This window comes from Alligator sinensis, unplaced genomic scaffold, assembly GCF_000455745.1.
Source record: "Alligator sinensis unplaced genomic scaffold, ASM45574v1 scaffold63_1, whole genome shotgun sequence".
NCBI classification, from domain to species: Eukaryota; Metazoa; Chordata; order Crocodylia; family Alligatoridae; genus Alligator; species Alligator sinensis.
In genome coordinates this window covers 244565-265231 of record NW_005842811.1, presented here as the reverse complement: position 1 = coordinate 265231, position 20667 = coordinate 244565, and the positions used below count along the sequence as shown (strand labels likewise).

General features: G+C 41.4%; 1 protein-coding gene across 3 annotated transcripts in view; it reads left to right on the top strand.

Moving 5' to 3' along the window:
• Window positions 1–20667, top strand: part of ZFYVE9 (zinc finger FYVE-type containing 9) — an 85265-nt gene that overhangs the window by 34297 nt on the left and 30301 nt on the right. For all 3 annotated transcript variants that reach the window (XM_006035178.2, XM_025191339.1, XM_025191338.1), the window contains 6 exons: window positions 3407–3511; window positions 4626–6733; window positions 12953–13052; window positions 17681–17857; window positions 18435–18604; window positions 19367–19490. In XM_006035178.2, coding sequence (XP_006035240.1) covers window positions 3442–3511; window positions 4626–6733; window positions 12953–13052; window positions 17681–17857; window positions 18435–18604; window positions 19367–19490 — 2749 coding nt within the window. In that variant the 5' untranslated portion in view covers window positions 3407–3441. The remainder of the gene's footprint in view (window positions 1–3406; window positions 3512–4625; window positions 6734–12952; window positions 13053–17680; window positions 17858–18434; window positions 18605–19366; window positions 19491–20667) is intronic.

Below are 20667 nucleotides of genomic sequence, written 5' to 3'. Positions count from 1 at the left end.
TGAACTGATTTTTCTTTAAACTGATTTGTTTTGTATCTGTCCTTAAAGTGTAGAATAAGCCATTTTGGTTGTATTATATATTGACATATTTATAATTGAGGTCATGCTGAGGTATAAGCACCAGGAATCAAAGCCAAGTTTGAGTTTATAAACTGTAATTCTGCATTTACTGACATTTAAATGTTTGATTTCTTGCCCTTACGGTGTTGCATTAACTCTGTCCTGCTAGCTAGGCTAAGTACAGACAGTCAAAAAGCCCGAGGCTGAATCGATTCAGTCTTTGCAGATTAGTCTAAACTGCAGAGATTAAACTGAGAAACAACTGGACAGACATTCACCTTTGATTCAGGAAATGCAGCCACATGCCTGCAGTGGCTCAGGCTAGAAGGTGGGGGGGGGGGGCTGGAGCACGGCTCTCTGGCACATAGCCAGCATGGGCTGTGTGTTCGCTTCCTCTTTCTCGTGCCCCCCAGTGTCTCTGTGATTTGCAGTCCAGAATCACAGCAGCAGGACTCTGCAGGGTTGCCCCATCATGTCCTCTTCCTGTTTCCAGGTGCCTCTGGGATTTGTCGTCCACATTTGCAGCCAGCAGTAAGTTTTTAGCAGGGCAGGGCATCTCTGTACTCGGGGGAAGGGAAGTTTAACCCTGTTCCCTGGCCCTAGACCCCAGCCAGGGTTTGCCTTGGTGGGTGGGTGGGCCAGTCCCTGCCTCCTTGCCCCCAGATCTTCTCTGCTGGAGCAGACAGCACAGCCCAGGCCAGGGCTGGAAAGCATACTGGGATGCTGGGGGACTGTGATTTAACTTGAACCAGGAAGGGATCTGGGACAGAAGTTTCATAAACCAGTTTGACCCAAATCAGTTAAGTCTGGTACTAGTGTCAGTCATTTTGAAACTGGTTTATGTTCGCTGACCTTCTGTTCTCTTACAGGTTTAAACCAGTTTCTGATGACTTAAACTGGTTTATATGTAACTTCTATCCCTAGCCCCTGTGTGTTCTTTAAACAACTGTCATCCACATTAAAGACAGTGTTGTGTTTAATGTCATTCTAGTTTAAAAAAAAAAAAAATCTTAAAAAAAAAAATTATCTTAATCAATAGGTTTCTAAGAGATATGTTTCCTCAAATAGACACATTGGAGGGAAAGGGTTAAAGTGAAATGCAGCTTTAGATTGTAACATTGCTATAATTGTTCCCTGCCTCAGCTGATATTGTATTGTGGGGTGGGTCCTAAACCCCCCATCCGGCTGTTACTAAAAGAGCGGAGGTAATTATCAGACTATTTCCTATTTCAAAATGACACTCCCCAATGCCCCCCTTTTCACACAGGTATTGAAACAAATTCTGGGGAGCATAAAGGCCCCTTTCCTCCCATTCTGCTTCAGTTGATATTCAGATAATAAATTAAATGCTCTGTGTACATTGGGCATCCTACGGTGCACATTTTAATGGTGAAAGTGACTAGATTAGGATTTAATGTTTTAGAACTAGATCAGTATGTCTCACTGCTGGCATAATTTGTTAGCAAACGATCATATTCCTAGTGTTGCCATGGCTGAAGTGTTACTTGACTGGATATGTGAGGCTTATAGAAAAATGACTTTTCTATTCTTACCTTTTTCCTTATTACTTTCCTTTCTACCCTGGGACTGTTCTCTTTTTAATGGGGGGAGGGGGAGTTATCTTAATAGGCTTTTTCTGGGTGTCCTAGTGCCTTCCTCTGAGGGAAGTAATGGCTAATAAATCAGGAACAATTCAAATTCAGATCATACCCAGCGCTTGTTTCAAAGTACTTGACAAACATTCATTCTTAAAGCACCTCTGGAATAAAAGATTGTTGAGTTGGTGCATATGTCCCTATTGTGCATATAGGAAAACAAGCACAGACAGAATAAAATTTCTTGTCCAAAGCCCATCACGAAACCTTAAACCCAGATCTTCCCAGCGTCAGTTGTGTGTGTAGTTCACTAGATTACGTTGCTTTGTCATTTTTTTTATAACCAAATGGAGGCATATTATTGAAAGCTACTGTGAGGGTCTGAGGGGTCTGTCAGAAAGCACCGTAGATATGCACCTTTAGAGACAAACTAAATAAATCAGAGCACAAGCTTTTGTGAACTCATTTGCTTCATCAGATTAGGAGTCAGACCATTGATGAAGCAAATAAGAAGCTTCCATTAGCACCATCCTTGGATCTCTGAAACTTTTAACAGGCTAAATATTGAGCTTATCAGCTTTAATTGTTCCTTGTAAATGCAGATGCGGTATTATCCACTTTTTAAAATTGGCAACCGTTGAGACAGGTCCTTGAAACACCGCCTTTCATTTTGGTGAAGAGCCATGCTGACAAAAGCATGTGACTACAGCATGACACTTAATCAGAGGACTGAAAAGACTCTGCTTTTTCAGTTAAGGTAGAAATGATGCCAGGAACTACAAATTGAAGATTCCTCCTCTTATGGGATTCATGAAAAAGGGATCTGATTATTATTTTTTATTTAATGAAAATAAAAGTTTGAGGTGGAAAAAGTGAGTTTCCCGCTTAAGTGTTGCAAGGACCAACCTTACACTAGCAGGACCAGACCATTGTACATGTTTTAATTTCCAGTGTGTGTGTCCTGAAGAGGTCAAACTGTCTTTGACCTCTTCAGGACAGTTGGGAATGTTCTACGTCACAGAAATCAGGCTTAAATATTTCTGTCCTGCACTCCTCTCATGTCTTACTGCTACTTCCCAAAGAAAAGTCTCTCTCAAGCTGAGGAAGTCCTTGTATTTCTGCAGCTTTGAAAGACACTCCATTGAACGAAAAATGCTCTGACTAAGCAGAGAGAGTCTTGCATATAATGTGTTGTGTGGTGTTGAGTGAAGCATACTTAGAAATGACTTAGATTTGCTGACTCTCCTTGTTCGGTATTCTTTCTGTTCTGGTGAAGATATTTTCAGCTTCACTGACAGCCAACATATGAAAATGAACCTACTTTCCTCAGATGTTAACAACATTGTTGCTGTAGCCACCTGGCCCTCATCAACCAATTTACTGTTAAAATTGTTCCTGTCCGCATGTTGGGGTTTTTTTGTTTATTTTAAATGTTCTCTTAAGTAGCTGATTATCTTTTTAACAATTAATTGTCACATATAAAACATGTACATTTCAACAAATTACAGAATTTGTAAACTTTGAAGGCTACTCTTTTTTAAAAAAAAAAAAAAAAAAAAAAAAATCCTAACAGCCTTTAATTTGGAAGCCTTTAATTTGGATTAAGCTAGTTGCAGAGCAGAAGGAATTCTAATTACTGGAAAATGCCCTGGATTTGTGAATGCAGTATGTTTAGATTTGGAATAGATTTATAAGGGAAGTATTTTCTGTTGAATCGGGGAATACATATTGAAATGTCGCTCTATTGACAGGTTCAGGCAAGGAACTGGGAGGCATTTCCTGACAAATGGAGAACTATTTCCAAGCAGAGGCATATAACCTCGATAAGGTTTTAGATGAATTTGAACAGAATGAAGGTGAGTGATTTATTTGAAAAATAATGTAAATGCTCATGCTTTATATCAGGGGAAGAAGCCTCACCTTGTTTTTCATGAGCTGCAGACTGATCTTATAACTTGCAACGTTCTCTGTGAATTTTACATAGCTTGCTTGTCAGAGGACATTGTCCATTCATCGCATCTATCCCATATTACTGCCAGTATTATATATCTTGTATTGCTCCTAGATGTTCACTGTCAGAAAGAACTTTGAATGGGCGTATTGTCAGACTCGCCGAGTTTGTTAATGTTTCTTACAAAGCCTAATGGGATCAAAGTTTTTACACAATTTATTCTTAACAATTCAGTCAAAAGAGTTGTATTTAAACATTCTTCTGCACTATTAGGAGACCTGAGTGCAGTGACCTTGTTGCCAGAGCACAAACTTCACAAAGTGAAGCTTGTTACAGTAGAAAGCTGACCAGCCTCACTAATTGGGGTGACCCCTGTTCAGTTACAAAAACATGCAATTAATCAGGAAACTTCCAAAGTGTGCCTGAAAATACAGTATAATAGGAGACACTGTGTTTTAAAGTATTTGTTTACAAGGTACCTGGATGTTGAACTTTTAATTCTGTATGGATTGGGGGGGGTTAACAAAGGCTTTTTTGCTTTTTGATTCCTGTGACAGCATGCAGGAACATGCAGTTGATTGAACACAGTTAAGTGGACTGTGATTGTTCATTGTTTTACTGTATATTCAAAGTATCAAGTCTATGCTTGATTTAGTTTCCTCCATTTGCTCTGGTGGATGCCAAATATTTTGTAGTTGTGTTGGGCCATCTCCCCCTTTCTTCCTACCTGAAGTGTCAGTCTGTAAGTTAGCTTTGCCTGTCCTAGCTAAAATGCTCTTCTGTTCCAGGATCTCAATGCAGTTACCACAATAGCTATTGACTAAGCATGCTTGTGTATTGCAAGAAGTGTTTTGCTGCTGTACTGATATTCAAACATCTGTGTATTTGTGTTTTGGGAGTAGTTTCATTTACATATAATAGTTACTGGAACCGTGGGTAGAAACTCTCTTATAGAGCTGAGAGTTGCATTGCTATGCTGGGTGTATAACGTATTCATATTTAAACCATTACTTTTTCAGATGATGCTGTTTCACCTACATTATTGGGTGCAAAGTGGAATCAGATTTTAGAGCCCCCGTCTCATCGTCTCTCATTTAATCCAGCTCTGACCAACACAAACGATGCTACAATTCCTAATGAGTGTCAGCAAAGATTAAAATCTTTTTCCCTGGCTCATTCAGCCACCACATCAACAGGAGCAGGGGACAGCTGTGCTAATGGAAAAGATCTTAGCATAAACTCAGAGACCCCAACCATGTGGATTGATGACCAGGCAACAGCAGATGATCAGTTAATTAAGAGAAATAGTAATTGGGATGATCAGTGTAATACTTTGGAAACAGGAGAAAACAAATGTGGAAATATAGCCTGCTTGCCAGAAGAAAAAAACGTTCTAGTGGTGGCAGTCATGCATACCTGTGACAAAAGGACACTACAAAGTGATGATTTGTTGGATTGTAAAAATTACAACAGTCAGTCTCTAATGGACACTATTAGCTTTACACTGGATAATGAAAACCGTCAGAGTGATCAGTTTACTGTTACGGTAAATGGATCTACTGAAAAAGATACAGATACAGAGAAACAAGGAGTACAGTTAGATCAGCTGTACACTGAGGATGACTCTGTTAAACATTTGGTTTGTGCTTCCTCTGAAAGCTTGTCTGTTGCTTGCTCCACCTCTCAATTAAAGGATGATTTTAATAAGAGTAGAGACCCTCTGTTCTCAGAGTCAATAGTTGCAGGGACAAATGTTGTGACCTTGTTGCAGAGGCCTGTGGATGGTACCATTAAAGCTCAAGAATGTTGTGCATCAGTTGAAGATTTTACTAACAAAGACATTACTCAGAGAACAGATCTGGAAGCTAAAAACTCTTCTCCTGGTTCAAGTAATGGAAGCTGCATTGTAGAAGATGCTACAAAGGAACAAGCAGCTGAACAGTTTCAATCTAGGCTACCTGGGCTCTCTGAGACTTGTCAGCCTAATGTGTCTGAAAGTGGCAATTACAGTGAACACTTTACAGAATGTTTTGCCTCTGAGGATGTTAGTGCTGTTGAAAGTGAAGTCAGTGAATGTGAAAAAATTCTCAGCACGACTGAATTGCTGAGCGTGGCAGAGTGTTTCCCTGAATCTCAGGAGATGACTAATTGGGAATTGACTAAAGTGAATGAGATGAATAATAAGCAAACTCTTGGAGAGAATGAAAGACTGTTGCAGATGAAACAGCCTGAGGAGGCTTGTAGTAGTAGTAGAGAAGGCGGAGATGGGATGATGGAGGCAGGCATGGACTTAAAGGGGACTTGTATAGATGATCTTGAAGGGTCCAGTCTCTCTGATGTTATGGGTACGTCAGCAGCGAGCTCTCTGTCTAATGGTTGTGATTCCTATGGAATGCAGAACCCGATTGTTGCTCATATTCCAAAGACTTTACCCTCCAAGGAAGACTCAGTGACAGAGGAAAAGGAGATAGAGGAGAGCAAGTCAGAATGTTACACTAATGTTTATGAACAGAGAGGAAATGAGGTCACGGAAGGGAGTGGTGTCATTTTAAACAGCACTGATGACCAAATGAAGAAAAATTACTTGCATAATCTCTGCAGTCAGGTACCATCTGTGCAAGGGCAGACATCACCAAAAACAGTAACTAATCTGCAGCCTATCAGTGTTCCTTTTGGTGGTGCAAGACCCAAACAACCTACAAATCTTAAATTGCAAATTCCAAAGCCATTATCGGACCATTTACAGAATGACCTTGTTCCCCCAAACTGTGGAGGTAATATTAAAAATAAAAATGTCTTTGGTAAGGCAAAATTAGGGGAAACCTTGGCAGCAGATATGTTTCCTGGTGAGACATCGTTAAATACCTCTATTGCTGATACCAACGGGGAACATTTAGAAGAGTATGAGTCTGGGGTCTCTAGTAGTCCGTGCCTTGCAGTAGCCCCAGATAGTCCAGATAATGATCTCAGAGCTGGTCAGTTTGGAGCTCCCACCAGAAAGCCATTTACTACTTTGGGTGAGGTGGCTCCAGTTTGGGTTCCAGATTCTCAAGCGCCAAACTGCATGAAATGTGAGGCCAGATTTACATTCACCAAAAGGAGGCATCATTGCAGAGCTTGTGGGAAGGTAAGTTCATATTCAGTGACGCAGCCCTAGGCTCCCTTATTTGTGGTGCTGGGAAAAGTCAGATCAGAGGAGTAGGCAAGCCACTGGCTATAGTTGCCTCTGACATGTCTTTGTAAAGCAAAATCCAGTTGGCCTGATTAGTTTATTTAAAAAAAAAAAGCCACTAAAGTCTTATCTATTCAATGCTTGCAGAGAATAAATATTTTTTACGGTGATAACAATGCATATCCTTTAAAAGCAGTTTGTTAGTTGATTGCAGCCATTCATAGACATTGATTGGATTCTTTTAGGAGTACTATAAAATAGCTAAGTACAGGAAACTAGTTTTCAGAAACCCTGCATCAGTAATTTCCATTAACAACACTGAAACCTGTTGATGGGGACTAGATGTGAGATACCGAACCGCCAGTTTTTCTGCTGGTTATCATGGCTGACAATCTTCATTCTCTTATTTTGACTTTCTGTGTGCTCCATATATTATTTACAAAAGAAATACATCTTTGTTTCTGAAAAAAGAATATATTATTTACAAAAGAAATACATCTTTGATAATGAAAAAAGATATTGACCATAGTTAGCTTCTCCAAAAGCTGATGGAGAGATGGGTATTGATAAGAGGACTTTCATAGTGAAGCAAATTAAGTGAGCATTGTAAATGTATTTGTTACTGTACAAGAAATGTTTTTTTGCTGAATGTGCATGGTTGGTTGTTCATTAGTAAAAACTTACAAATATGTGTGTATACCATACAACTTAGATAGGTCTGTCCTGGTTTAAATGAAATTGCAGCATGTTTATGATAAAATAACAAAGTCATAAAATATTTGTAGATATTTTGTTCCTGAAACATGTCAGTGGCACATACTGTTGAAAACAGGAAACCCACAAAAATGTATCTGATTATTCAAAATTGATCAATTAATAATTTAAAAAATAAGATGAACGCAAAACATTACCATACTAGAAAATGGCATACTGTATTCAAGTAGCTTTGGCTTATTTAAGGTCTGTCCTAAGCCTCCTTTAGTCAGCTGAAAGCTCCCCTGACTTTTGAGGGCTTTGGATCAGAAGCTTAGGTGTCAGAAGAGCACACGAAAGAAGAATGACCTGGACAGAGGACCCCAAAGAAGCAAATTTATCAGAGAAGCAGAGATTCCTATTCTGCCTGCTCCTGGAAGTGGACTCGTAGAAAACATCGAGTTCTCAAAGCGGATGAGGCGAGTCACTTAGCAGCTAAAATGCATAACACTGAACGTGTTCCTCAAATCACTGTTTAAGTAGGTTGTGCTCACAGTTATTCTGTATTCCCTTGACTTTTAGGCTTGAAAAATCTCACTGAGGGCAATTCTGACTGGGTGAACATACATTCAAAATAAGTACCAGATAACATCGCAAACCAGTCAGTACTAGAACAGAAATTATTAGGAATTAAGTCCTAAGTGATAGAGAGACCACTGAGCTACTTGTGCCATATAAAATAAACCCCTAAATCTGGTGCCACTTTCAGTTAGTATTTGAATTTAAATGTATTCCCATCAAAATCTGTAAGAATTGTATAATTCACTTCAGTAAAACAGGATTAGGTCCCTCATCAGTATTTGATTTAGCTATTAAGTAAAGGTGCATTGTCATGTACAATATTTTCCTGTGTTTTAGTTTTGTTGTGATTCTTTCAAACTACTTTTAACCGTTGGTTAACAGAGGTTTGTTTATTTTTCCTTTGAATTATAGAAAATAGTTGCTTTGCTTGGATTCAATGCTTCTTCTGTAGTAACTGATGCTGCATGAGATGGAAAAAGTGGCAATGACTGAAAGGGAAGACAATCACATACTGAGCACTGAGCTCAGTAGAATTAAAAAAATCAACATAATGGTGTCAGAAGTCTCAGTCATAGAAAAATGGCTAAAGGTTTTGGAAATCTGAATTTTAACAAATAGTTTTCCCCTTAAAATGTACTATTACGGTGTTCTTGGGTAAAACTGAAGCATCTTTGTTTAATGAAACTGTTTAAAAAGAGTCAGTGACTCCTCAAGAAAATGCCTCTGTTTTTAATTTCAGCTCAGTAACTAGGCAAATCAATGGGAGCCACTGAACCTTAGGGTAATAGCTGAAATTAAACATGTATTTCTAAACTAAACATATTGTTGTATAGTTAGAAGGGAGCTCCAGGGTCATCTGGTCCAATGCCTGCATGAATACAAGGATGCTACTCTTAAAACTGTAGGTTAATTGAAGACTCTGACACGTATGTTATATAATAACATAAAAGATTTAAAATTACTAGAAGACCATTACATTTTTAGATTTTGGGTTTTTGAATAATCATCTTGTATATCCATGTGTAGAATCAGTAGAGCGTTTCTGTGTCTCAGCTTTGTACTGTCAACCATAATTGTAATTTTCCTTCACCAAAAGGTGAAAAACAAACAGAAAACCCGCAGACAGTTTTGATAGTATCCTGCAAACTTGCTGCAACTATATGAGCTGCTGCTTTCTGTTATGTGAGATACTAATTAATTAGCAGATACTTTACCAGGTCTATACTGCTGTTTATATTTGATTATGTGCAACACCCACGCTGCAGGTGTATTGGTAAGTTAAAGAATGACAACAGTTGTCATTGTTCTGTTGTTATTCATTTCTGTTCAACATGTGAATCTTGGAGAACATTGTATAAAAAAAGCTCAGTTGAATGCCAGATCTATTCAAAATAGTTTAGTTCTGCACTGTTTGAAGGCATTCATTTTTTTTTTTTAGTGTCCTCCTAGTTTACAGCTGAACCTTCCACTGCGTTTCCACCCCAGACTGCTGAAATGAAATAAAATATTTAAAAATCTATTTGTCACAAAACGATGCTGGTAGCGTTTTTTAGAGTGTTTCTTGGATTGAAGTTTGGAAGCAGATTATATAACTTCAAGTTGCTAAAACATTTTAACATGTTTCATATCTGTGGAAGAATTCCAGTTTATTTTCCTAGGTGGAATACCAATATTTACATGCTTATTTTACTTTTGAAAATGTGTAATAAAAGTATCAGTAAGTAGACATAGCTGGAATTGAATGAGACGAGAATATCTTGGTTACAGAATTAATGTTCTGACTCACCTTGTACTTAACCGTAGCCTTATCTTGTATTTGGGTACCATCTGTACACTACAGTGACAATAGAATTAAGTGACCAGGTTGCAACATAGCCAAAAGTTTTAGTTGTAGACGTGTGACCAAACTGTTCCTTTAACTGGATTAGGATGTCGGTAGATGCTGCCATGTTTATCTGTTATAGCAGAATCATCTGATGTGTTTGTCATAATGTAAACTGGGTTTTGCATGTAGCATTTTAAAATTTGTAAAATTTTTAATTTTTCAGGTGCAGTGGAAAAAAATGTAGGATTAAAGAAAGGTGTCTTCAAGATTATTAGTATAAGAAATGCAATTTACTAAGCATAAGAAACCGTCTAAAATTAAAGTACTTCTGATTGAAGTTAAAACTTTTTACTTGATGTTAGATTTGTTTGTGCAGTTGCTGGTTTGTAAGTTTTTTTTTTTCTAAGCTTTTCACTGTCTTTTTGCATGAAACAAACTCTTTGGTGTCTTCATACACCGCTGGAATAGTAGCCCTAAGGCACATATATGGAAAATATTGACTCTATTTAAATGCACATAAAAATACTATAGAATAGTCTGCCTAGGACAGGGGCGGGCAATTATTACGAGCGGAGGGCCGCTTGATGTGTTTTGGTGAGCTGTTGAGGGCCGCATAGGGAGCCCCGTCCCTTCAGTTGCCCCACCCCCTGGTTGCCATCGTGGGACCGGAAGTCCCGTCCCCTAACCCCTGCCTTTTGCCACCAGTAGTCCCTCCCCTTGCCCCTGGAAGTACTCCTTTTGGAGAGGTGGCCTTGGAACTGAAAGTTACACCCTGTCATGTGGTCTGTGTCATAAGACTCACCCACCCAACACCAAACTGCCCCGCTCGCCATCTCTCCCAGAATCTGACCTGACCCATCCCAGCCTGGCCGCCTCCCCCTGTGGCACAGCAGGAGCCAGCCCAGGCGCAGGTCCCCTCACCAGCACAGTCCCCTCCAGTGCTGTGGGACCCCTCCCGTCCCAAACTGCAGGGAGCTCAGCCACAGCTTTCCACCCCGGTGCGGCCTAGCCAGCCCATCCCGAACCCTATCAAGCGGCGGCTTCCCCATGTGCTGCTGCACTTTCCCCCTACCTGCGCCAGCTGATCCCAAAAGGCTCCACCGCCGCTTCTGCTGGCCCGTGCCAACCCAGCTGGGCTCGCCCTGTCCCCAGCAGCATGTGGGAAGCTGGCTTCAGCCGCATGCTGCTCTGGATGGGACGGGCCCAACCGGGTCTGCACTGGCCAGCAGAAGTGGTGGCGGAGCCGTGGGCTGCTCAGGACTGACGGTCGCAGGTAGGGGGAAAGTGCAGCTGAGCCCCTGCTACTCTGGCCAGGCTTGTCCTGTCCCATCCTGAGCAGCACACGGCTCCGCTGCCACCTCTCTTTCCTGGTGCTGACTGGGCCGGAGCTGTGGCCCAGCTGCTGCTTCCCCTCCCCAGTGCCGGCCCAGCCTGACCCCACACAGCCCGAGCGCCATGGCACATGGAAAGCCTGCCCAGCACCTGCTTTCCTGGGCTTACCTGCAGGGTAGGGCCCTTTCCAGTCCCATGCAGCAAAGCAGAAGCTGGCCTGGACGCTTTCCCCTCACTGGCGCCACAGGTTCTGGCCCAGCCGCACCCCCTTCTCTCAAGCTGCAAACGTGGCCTGAGCCGGGGTGGGGTGAGGCCAGCTGGGGCAGGCTGAGGTCCGGGTTGGTTGCCTTGCAACCAGAACCCAAGGAAACAGCGTGAGGTGCTGCAGCCAGCGGCTGGTGCCACCAGAAGCTTTTAGAGAGGCATCCTCCGTTACCTGGGTTTTGAAGGGGCTCTGCGGGCTGGAGGGAAGTGCTTGGTGGGCCGGATCCGGCCTGCGGGCCATATTTTGCACACCCCTGGCCTAGGATCAGGTCTGTTACTGGAGGACTTTGGATTATAGGCCCCTGAGTCTTGCCACATCTAGAAGACATCTTTTCTTTGCAGACAAGTGCTTGAAATGGTGTAGTACAGTATAATGCTGCTAATGATTGGAGTTCCCCAGAACAAGTCTCAGCACTGCTTTATCCTGGGCAGGGTCAATGCCCAGGATAAAGTGCTGCTTTAGGAGAAAAGTGCTGAAAATGCATGCCCAGTAGTGTGGTTGGTCTGCCAGGCACAAGTCCCACTGTGTTCCCCCTAAGCGAGTGTAGTGTGCTGCGGCTTTTATACTCCTGATGACTTCCTTGTTTTGAGATACAAAAATTCTGCAATTATGCATATGGGAGTTGATCAGCTGTCCTAAGGCTTTTGTTGTTTCTAAAAACATGCAGTACTGTTGTAATTTGAATTTAGCAAAATGTCTTGCTGTTTCATACTTTGAAAAATACTAGCCTATGTGGTTTGCATCCTATAAAAGTTTTGGTACGCACTGTTCCAGTAAGTCCCTTTGTGGGAACTGGAATAGAAGCTCATAGTCCCCTGAAATCACAGGGCTGACAGTTAATGTGTATGTACAGTACGTTGAAAGGCTCAAGAGCTAGGCTGAGTGGCTACAGTGGATGCACTGCCCTCTTATAAATTAGTGGTTCACTTGAAAGCGTTTGTGTTCCTGGAGAAGCACGGCAAACTTCCCTAGTGTAGAGGAAGTGCATCTGTCCCTTCTTTCAAATTGTATCTGTGTTCTTCCTCACTTTGGATTTGATTAACCACTGACCAAAGATATTGCTATATATAGTACCTTACCAAGCATGCTTTAAATGTGGTTAATTCTAGAAAGTTATTAATGTAGTTCTCTAGGTCAGTATGCATAAATCCTTAGCAACAGGTGAGATTTTTGAATATGTTAGGATTTTATTGGCTTTCATCCCAAAACCTACATTTGTAAATTATGTCTTTGGGTTGATTAAGGGGTGGATGTCTGTGCTGGTGTACATAAAGTAGGGCACAGGAAGTTAGACACCAGCGCTGGCCACTTTTTAAATCAATTTCACTTGGGGTCTATTGGAAATGTATCGATAACTCCTCTTAATTTTGCACCTTCTAATGCACTGTATACACTTTGTATATGATTGTATCTATATGAATGGCTCACCTTTTAATAGATGCAGAGTAACTTTCTTGTTGTTTTTCTTTTTCTCCAGGTTTTTTGTGCAGCATGCTGCAGTTTGAAATGCAAGTTGCTGTACATGGACCGAAAAGAAGCCAGAGTGTGTGTAATCTGCCATTCAGTACTAATGAATGGTAAGTAGAAAGAGGGTCTAAGTGTAAAAGCTCCCCTGGCTTTGTGTTGGCCAGCAGCCTTTGTATGTATGGGCATGGCTTGCCCTAGTCCAGGAGACAGCAGCATTTTTCTGGTGGGAACTGGAATGACCCAGCTCAGGTCCAAGGAAGGCAGGCACTAGGACTTAGTTGCCACAACTGCCTCTCCCTGTGGCGCAGCTGAATGCAGCCAAAGCCCCCCCACTGGTGAATGCTGCCTGATGCCACCGGAGCCTCCTGGCTCAGGACTGGATCCAGTGGCTTGGCCCATGGGCAATAGATTGCTGACCCCTGTCCTAGCCAGTTCAAAACATTGTGTGTGTATGGGCAGACATTTAAAAATGGCAGATTCTAGAGACTGACTAGAATCCCTTTGGGAGCTGGGGACTCTTATACCAAACGTGTTTAGTGAAAGCTATGGGCTGATAAAGTTGCCACAAGACTCAAAGTTTATTTCATGAAGCACCATGCCTGGCTTGCAAAAAACTCGTTTTGCATGGAGGAGAATGGTGGTAGCTCTACTCTTGTTTTCTTAACTGTGGGTTACCTATAATACACATGCAAGAGACCAAAGGGAAGAAACCCACATTTGTGTCTCCTCCCAGACTATGTATGATAAGGAAACTATTAAAGTGATCTTATTTTACAAGAGGATGCTGCTTCATTTCTCACAAGCTGGCCCTTTAAAATAGATTTGTTATTGTTAACCCCTTGGTTTCAGAGGCACATGTTCTTAAGGGCAGAGCACTGGCACCTTGAGTTGTGATCCTACCTTTGGGCATATTACTGCATGATAAATTGAACGTGAACTCTCTGTGACTCTGTGGCCAAGAAGCTAATGCAGCCCTCAGATGTGTAAACTATTCTATAGGAGCAGAGAGGTTAGATCTGTATCTGGCATCAGTACAGCTTTTACTGGAATACTCTGTCCAGTTCTAGTGTACACAATACAAAAGGAATATTGAAAAATTGGCAAGGCTTCAAAAAAGAGCAGTGTGACTGATTAAATGATTGGAAAACTTGCCTTTAGAATGAGGGAGCCAAGGAGCTCTGTCTGTTTAGGTTATTGAGGAGACAGCTGAGGATTTATCTATCTGTAAGGTCCTATATGGGAAATAGAAGTTCTAGTGATTAGAAGTTGAAGGTAGACATGTTCAGAATGTAAGTGCAGATTTTTAACACTGAGGTTAATTAACCAGTGTAACAATTTAGCGGGTTGCAGGGGGTTTTAAATGTCACAGGGGACATTTAAATCAAGATTGGATCAAAAAAAAGCCAGAATGCTGTAAGAACTTAAAAAATGCATTACTGAGTCAGACCAGTGGTTCATCTAGTTCAGTATTGTATCTTTGAGATGGTGTGGAGAGAGGGAGAGTATATTAACAAGACACATCTGAAGTTACCCATCCCCTGTCACACCCTTCCTGGCATCCACCGTCATTTTAGGGATACACGCCTGACTGTTCTGTTTAATAGCTATGAGTAGGCCCGTTCTCCATAAATGTGTCTAGTCCCTTTCTGAATCTGGCTATACCATCTGCTTCTACAACCCCCTGTGGCAAGAAGTTCTATAAGTTAACTACATCCTACATAAAAAGGACTTCCTAATTTGTCTCCTGTTAATATTAGTGTCCCTTAATTCTGGGATTCAGTGAATAACAGTTCCCTATGCATTTTATCCATACTCTGCATGCTTTTATAGACCCTTTTCATATCCCTCCTTAGCTCTAGTTCAACCAAGGACATCGTGGAGTTCTGAACTTGGATGATCAGAGTGATCTTTTTTGCCATTGAAATCTATGATGGTATTTAGCCCAGGTTCTTAAATGTGTCCACTAATTTTGGATGCCTCTGTGTTGTGGCTTGGTAACACTTTCTCAAGTGCTTGATTCTCCCTCAGAGGTGCTGAGAGCGGCTGCATAAATCAAGTGCTCAGCTTCCTACATTCAGAATTCAGATTTAGTGCACAGATTCCACAGCTGTTAAATAGGATTTTTTTTATCTCTTTCAGGACTATGAAAGATTAATTAGTCAGTGTTTGTGCAGCAATTTGAAGAAAGTGCTAAGTATTAAATATTAACATTTTCCACTGTAGGCTGTACCATGATAGGAAACAGATAATTGTAGATAATAGTATCTAGGAATTAAAACATGTCTGTGGTATTAAAGGTGCTTAGGTGTGGTAGTAAAGGTGCTTAGGAGTTTGGGCCGTGGAGGTAGAAAATTTGTCATATTTCAAAATTTATAAGAACAATGAAGTGTGTACGTTTTTGGCCAAAAAGTTCTGGCTCTGGTTGCTGGTAGGTAAGATTTGTTTCTAGCTGGGGGAAGGGAGGAACCTGAAAGTATTTCAGTTGAAACCAAAAATGTTCTTGTAAAGAGGCATAGTAAAATTGATCATGTTATAATGATTTCCTTTTAAAAGCCTTTCTGTCTTGTTGCCAGCATGGATACACATTAGTGGTAGAGAACAGTGACACACTGCTGGGATTATTATAGCGAGAGCACTGCTAGCATGCTAGTTGTATATTTGCCCCTGGACCAACTCAGCCTCTGCTTTTGTCCTTTCTCTGGAGTACTTTATAGTGATGTTTGGCCATTGCTGGTATGTTAAGCTTTGTCTGTCATCATTCTTCAAACATGAGATGTCATTATTTTGCTTAGTTGTTCAGTTGATTTGAATTTCCCTAGTGTTTGGTTTGCTGACATTCATCCCTATATAGAGTCTGTGTTTAATTGTGATTCTTAACATTTGCTTTGTCTGGAAAGGCATTTTCAATTGATAGCTATTTCTGAATTGGCACAGACTGCAGTGAGTAAAACAGAGGATTCAAACAGAACAAGGAATTTATCCTGCAGCGGACATCATCACAAATGAATGCCAGGGAGAGAGAGAGATACGTATGTATGTATATATGTGTCTCTTCTCTCAAAGCCCATATTGTATATGGATAATTAATCACTTTTTAGAAATAAACTGCCTCACTTTTCTTCTCAAATTGAAATATCTGAAAAGGCCCCAAGGCCCTTCGCTGACTTTGTATTGGTTTGGGGAATCAATGCGATAAAGAATTACAGTATTCTTGACGTTCTATTTCTTTTTTTTTTGCAGTTAAAGGTTTTGCATATACTCTAGTTTCTCTAGCACCTTTTCCCTCAGAGGACTCGAAAACATTTTAGAAGTGTGAGCTTGAATATTGGATTGGTTCAGGTACTTACGGTGGTTCTTTGGAGAGCCTTCAGATGTTTTGGTACATATGTGTGATTATTTGACTATGAAGTTATTGGTAATGCTTGTGCGCTCACTCGAAGATGTAGGGTGCATAACTGCACATTCAGATCACCTGGTACCTTGTACAGCTGAGCTCCCTGTTGAATTCTCCTTCCCTCTGTACACCCCAAAATAAGTAGTGCCACGGAAATGTCGCTCTGCCTGTTCTGTTCTGAGCAGAGAAGAGCCTGTTCTGCTCCTGACATCGTTGACATTGAAGTTGTGTGTGTTGCATAATCATGGATTTGTTTTGAGTTGAAGCTCAGGCCCCGTTGTTAAAAATTCATAGCATAAACCTTTTCATGGTTTAGAAAAGATGATGTTAGTGTAGACTAGAATATTCTGAATATAAGGAAGTACAATATGCTTCATTTGTTTGCAAAAGAATACATTTGGTGTCTGGGGGTTGTGTAGGTTGTAAAATCTTTGGGGCAGAGAGTGAGCCTTTGTTTGTCTATAGAGCCTCATGCAACTCAGTGGGGTTGTAGAGATTGGCATTGTTTTTTTTTCTGTTTTTTTTCTTTTCTTTTCTTTTCTTTAAATAACCTTTGAAGAAGTTATAAAACTGAGGAATCAAGAACTAGGCAGCTCTGACCAAACCATGCAACTAGCCTGCCATGGAACTGAAATTCATATCACAGGATACCAGTACTCTTTCTTTATGCATTTTGTTCCTTAGTTACAGTTTCAGTATGGAGGCATACTTTTAAATAGTGGCTGGGGGGTGGTGGGGAATAAACATGGCGGGTGGAAAAGCCCAGAGATGGTATAGAGTATGTACTTAATCAGCATCATGGAAAGGGCATTGCACTTCAAGAGGGATGTGGATAACCTTGAGAGGGTCCAGAGGAGGGCTACTCCTATGGTTATGGGCCTACAAGTAAGATCCTGCGAGGAGAGATGGAGGGACATGAATCTCTTCAGCCTCAGCTACAAGATCCCCTCTCAGCCTTCTTTTGCAGTCTACAAATTCACCTGTGGGGGCAGCAAGGAATAGGGGATATTCTGTTTATCAGGGCACCCCTTAGCGTTGCTAGGAACAATGACCGTAAACTGGCGGAGATCAGATGTATATTAGACATTGGGAAAAAATTCTTTATGATTAGGGTTGCCAAAATCTGGAATGGACTTCCAAGGAAGGTGATTCTCTCCCCTGCCTTGGGGGTCTTCAAGAGGAGACTAGACAAGCACCAAGCTGGGGTCATTTGACTGCAGCGCTCTTTCCTGCCCAGGACAGAGGGTCGGACTCAATCTACCGAGGTTCCTTCCAACCCTAAAAATCTATGAAAGTCACAAACTTTACCGTATGATCACATTTCTGCTTTTCTGTTTACTGTAGCTCAAGCCTGGGAGAACATGATGAATGCCTCAAGCCAGAGTCCTAACCCTAACAATCCTGCTGAATACTGTTCCACTATCCCTCCCTTGCAGCAAGCTCAGGCCTCAGGAGCACTGAGCTCTCCACCTCCCACGGTGATGGTTCCTGTGGGAGTTTTAAAACACCCTGGCACAGAAGGTAAGAACATTCTCCCCCCTCTCCCCATCTCAGTTTTCTTGTGAACAAGCTGTGATGAGATGTTAATGTAAGTGTATGAATGATGCCCTTTTGAAACTTAACCACATGTCTTGTGGGGATGAGGCAAAAAGGAGACAGGAAATGTGTGTGAGAATGGGATTTCCAAACACATGGAGATGGATACTCCTAATTATACTGCTGATGTTCCTGCCAAGTGCTATATGTGTAGAAATTGCCTTACTGAGTCCAATAGATAATAAAATATCTATTTTTCTTTTATTGGTTAGATAGTTGTCTTGTTTTCATAGCCTCTGGTTATAAAGAATTTTGCACAGGTGCTATCTTTCTACCTCCTTCTCCCACCTGTGCTCTGGGTAAGAGTTCCCATGTGCTGATCTAGTGCCTGCCCACCTCTCTGTTTGTGTTAAATATTTACACTGTTCTGTTGAAAGTATCTATGATATATCCCAGCTATAATTTCTACATTTGACATTGGAACAAATCAGCTTCACTTCGCTTGAGGCAAAGCATTGCTCACATGTTGTCATGAGACTGTGAACTCTGTGTTTCTCTCTAGTGGCACAACCTAGAGAACAAAGGCGTGTCTGGTTCGCTGACGGCATATTACCTAATGGGGAAGTGGCTGATGCAGCAAAATTGACGGTGGCTGGGACAGCTCCTGCGGGAACCTTAGCAGTGTCACATGATCCATCCAAGCCTGTGACCAACAACAGTTCATCCGCAGAAGTAAGGAAACATTATGCTGTTTGCTGTTCAAGAATGTCATGGTTTCTGTGGCTCTGAATGATGTAATGCATATTGGGGCAATTTAAATTAAATCACTATGGGAAGTCTGTTGAGCTTGTGGTTTTATTTTAGTCATGTATGTGGCAGATGTCCATGTTTGCAGAGGGCTGAATCTAGGCATCTATTTTTGAAAGTGGCTGTGAATGTATAAGCTGTTATGCAGTAGTAACTAAGTGCACAAGTCAAAGTTCAGGGCCTTGCTAGTCAAGGTGGTTTCCAAGCTTTTGGCATACATCTGTGTGTGTGCAAAGTGTGTTTTGTGTAATATGGATCTTTAATAAAGCTGAGTCACAAGAGAGATGGGGCTTGAAACAACGAGCTTGTCATAGCATTAAGGTAGAAGAATGTTTCTGTTTGATGCGTTTTCTCATTAAAAAGAGATTTATGCTTGAAAACTCAGATGTAATCCGCCAGTGCTATAAGTGCTACAGCACCTGAGTGGAATCAAGAGATTTTTACAAAAAGGTCAGAAATGCTGGTGGAACTGTAATTGCTTTATTTCTGTGTTACGAGGAAATGGGTTCCATATGTTGCCAGTGAGAGGAACTGCAGGATCTCTCCAAGCATACTGTGTATCTGGAAGGAGTCTGTCAGTGTAATGTGTATATGGAATCCAGGCAGTCCTGGGGATGACACCTGCCCAGCTCTTGTGTATTGTTCTGTAATGCTGTGTCCGTTCTGATTGTTTTCTGCTTTTTGTAGACTGATAACACATCTGCGTTCTCGGGAAGTATAACTCAGGTTGGCAGTCCAGTTGGCAGTGCGATGAATCTAATCCCTGAAGATGGTCTTCCTCCAATTCTCATCTCCACTGGAGTAAAAGGAGGTGAGGGCTGTAGTGATAAATGACCAGCTGCTTGTGACTGTTGGCGCTATATCTGCATGGTATAGTGCAGTGCCACGGAGAAAAACCTGGACAGCTCAGGTGTTGGAAGCAGTATAAGTGCATAAGCACAGGGCTCTGTCTGGGCTAATATACCCTGCTTCTTGGCATGACTGATTTGCATGGATAGAGTGCCCTGCCAGTTTTTCCATTCCCTGAGTTTGCTTGGGTTTCTGTTCATAACACAGCAGCATACCATGCAGAAATAGGCTTACTGGTAGCAATTTTACAATTCAGGATATCACATCTGGTTAGAAAATCGGATGCGTGCTATATGCAGAAGTGATTAATGATGGATACTTCTATCATGATCTGAGCCCTCATCTGCACTAAAATTCTGTTTGCAGAGTGGTGTTGCCTTGGGATGTGAGCCGAGCACATCTCCAGGCCACGGTGCTTTGCCAGCAAAACCCCAGTTCGGACTACCTCTGGCAGCAGAACTTTGTTCCTCCAGGTGGCTGGTGTAGCTCTGGCAGCAGAAAATTTTAAGCTAGCAGTGCTGCATCCATGCCAGGAAGCCCAGGCACCTTGGTTCTCCTGCTGTTCTTAAAGCACCAGCAGTCGCCACAGTGAAGGTGTAGGCTGACATGACCTTAAAGAGGGTGCCCCTCTTCCATATTAGCACCCTTGGAAAACCTCCTTCCGATGATGAAAATACTACGAGAAGTAAAATGCAGAGCAATAAAGAAAATGAAGCTGCGCCTAGAAATGTGTGCTCAATTCCTCAGTAATCAGACTGCAGGAAATGATCAACACAGAGATGTATTTTAATTAGTTTTGTAAATATTAATGTTTTCCTCCATGAAGTTCTCTTGGAGCTTCTTCTTTATTGAAGGTATCCCAGAATACAGAATTTGGTGACTTCACAAGTACCATGGGTTGCAGTGAAACTTTGGGTATTTGCTGTCACATTCAGGAATGCAGTATCTTAGCGGAAAGCTTGAGGGAGAATTCAGAGAGGAAAAAATAAAACACGTCTATGCTGCATGTCCCCTCTACCCCCTGGTTTGGTTTATAAGAGTACTTCTTGTATACTTTTACGCTTAGCTCATTTTTTTTTATTTTTTCTTCATAATCCCTCTTTAAAATTTCAGCTTGTTCAGCATATTTGTTATTTAAA